Source organism: Psammomys obesus, unplaced genomic scaffold (assembly GCF_907164565.1).
Source record: "Psammomys obesus unplaced genomic scaffold, mPsaObe1.curated_primary_1811, whole genome shotgun sequence".
Lineage (NCBI taxonomy): Eukaryota > Metazoa > Chordata > Mammalia > Rodentia > Muridae > Psammomys > Psammomys obesus.
The window spans coordinates 10,934-17,295 of record NW_026596035.1 but is presented as its reverse complement, the minus strand read 5'-3'; the positions used below and the strand labels follow the sequence as shown (position 1 = coordinate 17,295).

General features: G+C 50.8%; 1 protein-coding gene across 1 annotated transcript in view; it reads right to left on the bottom strand.

The window, feature by feature from the left end:
• Window positions 1–6,362, bottom strand: part of LOC129687313 (zinc finger protein 431-like) — a 9,388-nt gene continuing 3,026 nt past the window's right edge. The window contains exons 2-4 of the mRNA XM_055621632.1: window positions 4,240–4,366; window positions 3,987–4,047; window positions 1–2,062 (exon numbers count right to left, since the gene is read on the bottom strand). Coding sequence (XP_055477607.1) covers window positions 1,822–2,062; window positions 3,987–4,047; window positions 4,240–4,366 — 429 coding nt within the window. The 3' untranslated portion in view covers window positions 1–1,821. The remainder of the gene's footprint in view (window positions 2,063–3,986; window positions 4,048–4,239; window positions 4,367–6,362) is intronic.

Below are 6,362 nucleotides of genomic sequence, written 5' to 3'. Positions count from 1 at the left end.
TTTTTAACTTGGATTCCTTGATTTGTTGCTCTTTAACTTCTTTAGTTCCTTTGTATATTCCGGATATCAGCCCTCTGTCAGATGCGGGGTCGGTGACGATCCCTTCCCAATGTCATAGGCTGTCGTTCTGTTCCGACGACGGTGTCCTTTGCTGTACAGAAGAGTCTCGTGGGGTCCCACTTGTCGACGGTTGCTCTCAGAGCCTGTGCTGTCGGTGTCCTCTGTTCAGGAAGTTGCCTCCTGGGCCCATGAGTTTCAGACTTTCCCCCACTTTGTCTTCTAAGAGGTTTAGCGACTCCGGTTTCGTGTGGAGGCCTTTGATCCACTTGGACGTTGCTTTTGTGCAGGGTGATAAGCATGGATCTCTCTGCGCTTTTCCGCATGTGGACATCCCGTCGGGCCCAGCCCCATTTGCTGAAGACGCTGCCTTTCTTTCCTCCACATTGCATTCGGCCTCTTTGTCGATAATCAGGGGTGGGGGTTGTTTCGGGGTCTTCAGCCCGGCTCCGCCGATCCACCAGCCTGTTTCTATCGCCAGGGCCGTGCAGTTTATTGTACGGGATGGTGTGGGCTACCCTGGGCCTCTTTCTTGTTCCCAAAGGGGGTTCACGGTGGCTCTTTCCAGGTCTGGAGAACGGTGTGTCGGGCTCATGATGGGAACCGCATCACATCTGTGGGTGGCTTTTCGCTATGTTTCTTTCTTTAAAGGCTTGAAGTTCTTGTCGTACGGGTCTTTCCCTTGCTTGGTTGGAGTCGCAGAGAGATAGTTTAGGTCCCCTGTGGCTGTGGTGAAGGGTGTCGTCTCCCTACGTTCTTTCTCAGCCCTTTTGTCTCTGCGTACAGGAGGGCGACTGACTTTTTTCTTTTCTTTTTCTTTCTTTTTTTTTTTTTTTTTTTTGAGTTAATTTTGTATCCAGACACTTTGCTGAAGGTCCGGGTTCCCTGGTAGACTTTTGGGGGTCGCTCGTGTCGTCTGCAAACAGCGGTACTTTGACTTCTTCCATTCCAATTTGTATCTCCATTGCTCCTCTTCACCTATCTTATTGCTTTGGCTAGTGCTTCAAGTACTGTATCGAAGAGAGGCGGTGAGGTGAGAGAGGGCGGCCTCGTCTTGACCCTGATTTCAGTGCCATTGGCTTAAGTCTCTCTCCATGTAACTTGAGGTTGGCTCTTGGCCTGATGGATGATCGCCTTTATTGTGTTCTGGTATGTTCTGGTTATCCCCGATCTCTCCAGGACTCTAAACACGAGGGGGTGTTGGATTTTGTCAAGGGCCTTTCAGCATCTAAGGAGATGATCATGTGTTTGTTTCTTTGGTTTGTTTTTTTCTTCCTTTCGGTTGTCTCTGTGGTGGATTACGTCGATGATGGATCTTCATGTGCTGAACCAGCCCTGCATGCCTCCGACGAAGCCTACTTGGCTCACGGTGGACATGTTCATAGGGGAGACTGGCCTGAAATTCCCTTTCTGCGTTGGGTCTCCGTGTGGTTTAGGTATCGGGGTGACCGGCCTCGTAGAATGAGCTCGGCAGCGTTCCTTCTGTTTCTGTTTTGTGGAATAGCTTGAGGAGTATTGGCGTTAGCTCTTCTTTGAAGGTCTGGTAGAATTCTGCGCTGGAGCCATCTGGCCCAGGGCTCCTCGATGACTTTTTTGGATGACTTTTGATGACGGCTTCTCCATCCTTAGGGGCTGTGGGTTCCGTTCTCGAGGTAACTACGGTGAGTGATAGCTACCCATCAAGAAAATCATCCATTTCCTTTAGATCCTCCCGTTTTCTGTGGTATGACGTGCCGCTTCCTTGGCTCTCTCCGGAGCCTGTTTTCATGTCCCTCTTCTCATTTCTGCTTTGATCAGTTTGTAGGGTCTCTCTGGAGCGCGCGGTCTCTTATGGTACAGGAGGAGGCTGCTGCGTGCAAAGGCCTTGCCACACTGGTCACACCGGTAGGGCTTCTCCCCGGTGTGTGTCCTTTTGTGGACCTGGATGCTGAAGTATTGCGAAAAGGCTTTGCCACACCGATCACACGCGCACGGCTTCTCTCCAGCGGGTGCTGTTCTCTCAGGCCTGCAAACACAATTGACACGTGTGTAAGCTTAACCAAACTCATGATGCTGATGGATCTCTTTATCAGCATTTGGCCCATTTACAATTTGGTCCAATCCGAAAGCTTTTTTTTTTTTTTTTTTACGTGCATTAGAGGGTAAAGATCTGTTACAGACAGTTGTGAGCTGCCTTGCGGGTGCTGGGAATTGAACCCGGGTCCTTCAGGAAGAGCAGACAGTGCTCTTAACCACGGAGCCAGCTCTCCGGCCCCTGGAGAGTTTTATCACTTGGTTGACATTCATGGTTTTCTCTTTCGCTGTGGTTGTTTTGCACCTTTGAAGATACCGGTGACGTTAAGAGCATTAATGACGTGGCTCACGTAGGGCATTTTTTAAAAATATACATTAATATATTTAATTTTTTAAATATATACATTTAAATTTAATATATTAATATATTTTAATATATTAATATATTTTAATATAGTTAATATATTTAATGTATTTAATAGATTTTTAATATATTTAGTATTTTAATTAATATATATTAATATGCTTTAAAAATATATAAATAAATATAAGGTTTTTCACATTATTAAAGAGAAATGGAAAACGTCAGCTTGGCCACACCCGTTGCGCTCACAACTTTTCCTGGGCTGCGACAAACAGAAGCATCCTCACACGCGGCTAGGGTTGGTCGAGATTTGCCCGACGTGGGATTTCGTGGACGAGGTGGAAAGATTAATTGGTGGTACTGGCTGAGCCCATTGGCAGTCCCCGGCTTGGCGTAGACATTCTGATCGGTTGACAGCCTTAGGCTTGAGTTGGCATTAATAATCAGGGGACGGGGACAGTTCAGAAATGACCTGTGATGACTTGGCTCACCCAAACTGAACTCTTTCACTATTTCCAGACCAGTGGCTCCACCGTGGTCTCCATTCTCACCAGCTGCCCCCCTCTGGCTAAACTCTGCAACCTTCCTATTAGAATATAGGGGTAGGAACCAGCTTGGCTGAGGAATCCCCTCCATGAGAGGTTTTGGACACATTCAGTGTGGATACTTTCTGCAATCCCCGAGTTGGCCTGAGGCAAAAGACATCGGCCGTTCTACTGCGAATCTGTAGTGCTATGGTTCAGACGGGGACGTCTGTTAGGACACTGTTCCCTTGCCCTCGTTCTCAGAGGGATGCCTTGATGGACACGGAGTTGTGAAAATGTCGTAGTCACCAATACACTCAAAAGCAGGGCTCTTCCTTCCTTCCCTCCTTCCTTCCTTCCCTCCTTCCTTCCTTCCCTCCTTCCTTCCTACCTTCCTTCCCTCCTTCCTTCTCTCCTTCCTTCCTTCCCTCCTTCCTTCCTTCCTTCTTTCCTTCCTTCCTTCCCTCCTTCCTTCCTTCCTACCTTCCTTCCCTCCTTCCTTCCTTCCCTCCTTCCTTCCTACCTTCCTTCCCTCCTTCTTTCCTTCCTTCCCTCCTTCCTTCCTTCCTTACTTCCTTCCCTCCTTCCTTCCTACCTTCCTTCCCTCCTTCTTTCCTTCCTTCCTTCCTTCCCTCCTTCTTACCTTCCTTCCATCCTTCCTTCCCACCTTCCTTCCTTCCCTCTTTCTTTCCCTCCTTCCTACTTTCCTTCCCACCTTCCTTCCTTCCCACCTTCCTTCCTTCCCACCTTCCTTCCCACCTTCCTTCCTTCCCTCCCTCCCTCCTTCCTTCCCTTCTTCCTTCCTTCCTTCCTTCCTTCCCTCTTTCCTTCCTTCCTTTCTTCCTTCTTCCCTCCCTCCCTCCCTCCCTCCCTCCCTCCCTCCCTTCTTTCTTTCTTTCTTTCTTTCTTTCTTTCTTTCTTTCTTTCTTTCTTTCTTTCCTCAACACTATTGCTCTTCCTGACATTTCCAGGACAAACTACGATGTCTTCCGAGGCATAGCCGAAGCAGCTTGCGCGTGAAACACTACCTCCCGTGTCTTCTGGACCGCTGGCGGTGGTCTTCAATCTCCTGTTCTCTCCAACAGTAGCCTGAAACAGGTACCAGAAAACCCATGATATACTATTGGACGTTAGGCCAACCTTTAAGCTCCTCTCTTCGGCGAACCTTTGAAACACGCCTGGTTTGTTCCAACATTCATATTCGTTCCCAACGGAAGAACAGAAGAACAACAAGCACAGTTCGCTTCGCTTTGAAGAGTGAACAAGAAGTCACTGTCTTACCTATGGCTGTAAGGTTCCTGTAGGTCTCCAGCGTCACATCTTTGTAGAGACTCTTCTGGGAAGGATCCAGCAAGGCCCACTCTTCCCGCGTGAAGCTCACGTGCAGGTCGCCATAGGTCATTCCGTTCTAGAACAGCCCAAACAGATGCATAACAGAACGCGTGACAGTGGAAACGCTGTGAATGTAGATGTCCCTGCCAACATCTATTCCTGTAATTCCGGTGCTCCCCCCCCCCGACGTCTCTCCTCACACAGGAGTGCCAACGTGATCACCGAGTCATTTCGGGAGGAAACTGGATGGGGAGGTTCACCCGTGTCATCTCTGCACCCTTTCAGGAGGACACGGCCTCGCGAGAGAGAGGACAATCAACAGAGAGAGAGAGAGAGAGAGAGACGAGCGGAGAGATGAACAGGACTACGAGCACGTCGGAGAAATCGGAGGGACAATCAGTAGGGGGCAGAGGCAGGGGTAGCTCACTGGGCTGGAGGCCAGCCTGGTCTACGTGACGAGTTCCGGTGGCCCAGAGGTGCGTGTTAAAACCCTGTCCCTCCTGCAACCGTCAGCCAGAGAAGCCAGACGGACACAAGGAACCCAGAGGTGTTTCCAAAGAGTTGTGGCGCCTCCATCCGAGCTCTGGCTTCGCCATCCTGGAACCTGCAGTCGCCCGGGTTGACCTGGACGATTAGTGCGGTCTTCCTGGGAGGGGATGCGTCTTCAAACCACTGCAGATGGGCGGATGGGAACGCTCGATGTTTAAGAAAAAATGACGTGAAACAAAAAACCCAGAATCTCCAAAATGATCCTGTGCGACAGCAGATCGCCTGGAGGTGTCTCCAGCCCCGACCTCAAGCTGTACCATGGGGCAACAGTCATAAAACTGCACGGTGCTGGCACAGAAGCAGAATGGTGGGTCAATGGGACCCAGCAGAAGACCCAGAAGCAAACCCACGCACCCCCGGGTGCTTGATTTTTCGACAAAGCAGCCAAGACCGGGCCATGGGAGAAAGGCAGCAGCTTCAGCAAACGGCGCTGGTCCAACTGCATGTCCACACGCGGGAAAACAACGCAAACAGATCCATCCTCATCGCCCTGCACAAAACTCAAGTCCAAGTGGGTCAAAGCACCAAACCAGACACCTGAAACCCGTTAGAGGAAGACGTGGGGAAGAGCCTTGAGCTCGCTGGCCCGGGAGACGACTTCCTGGGCAGAAGAGCCACCGCCCAGGCTCTGAGAGCGACAATTGACAAGTGGGGCCTCGGGAAATGGAAAAGCTTCTGCCGGTGTCAGGTCCCCGAGTCTCAGGGTACACAGGGCGACTGACTGGGTGCGATTTTCCAGCACCTCGAACAGCAGAACACGGCCTCACGGTTGGCCTCCGTGGACAATGCCAACTCAGCGCTCCCAGAGTCTGCTCCATGCTAAGGCCGAGGCCCGTGTCACCTTCAGCTCCATCGTTCCATCATGGAACCTGGTTCATCCTCGTTCTTTGTGTCTCCTGAATTAAATTGCAATCGCTGGGTGTCTTTGATGCCATCACAACAGTATATCCTGTATGGCTGAGCTCCATCCTCAAGTCCTCTCCGTCTTGGTTCCTTATTTTACATCACTTTCGTCTCCTCACGTCCTTTGTTCTTGCTGAGGAAACGAGGATACGATGATAGCTTTGACCCCTTTCACCCAACGGCGGGACGACACCGTTAAAATGACGGATTTTCCAAGGGAAAACAGAAGAAGGCTGTTTGGGGGGTGTTGGATTTGCAGCGTCAACTCGAAACGAGCCAAAGGAAATTCTTAACAGATTCCAAAGTTTCGTGCCTGGTGGAAAAACTAACCAGGGCCCCCAGAGGGGCTTGCTGGGACGGTCCTTGCCTCAACCAAGGACCTAGGCCCCCTACAAAGCTGTAGCAGATGAGCAGCTCAGGCTTCAAGTGGGGACTGCATGGGGCCCGGGCTCCCTTGCCAGCTTTGTGATCAGTTTCCCCTGGCGGGACGGCCTGGCCAGGCCACAGGGGAAGAGGACACGCTCAGTCCTGATGCGACCTGATGAGCCCGGGGCGGGTGGGAGAAGGAAAAGAAAAGAGGAGGGAGGAGAGAGAGAGAGAGAGAGAGAGGATGGAACTGG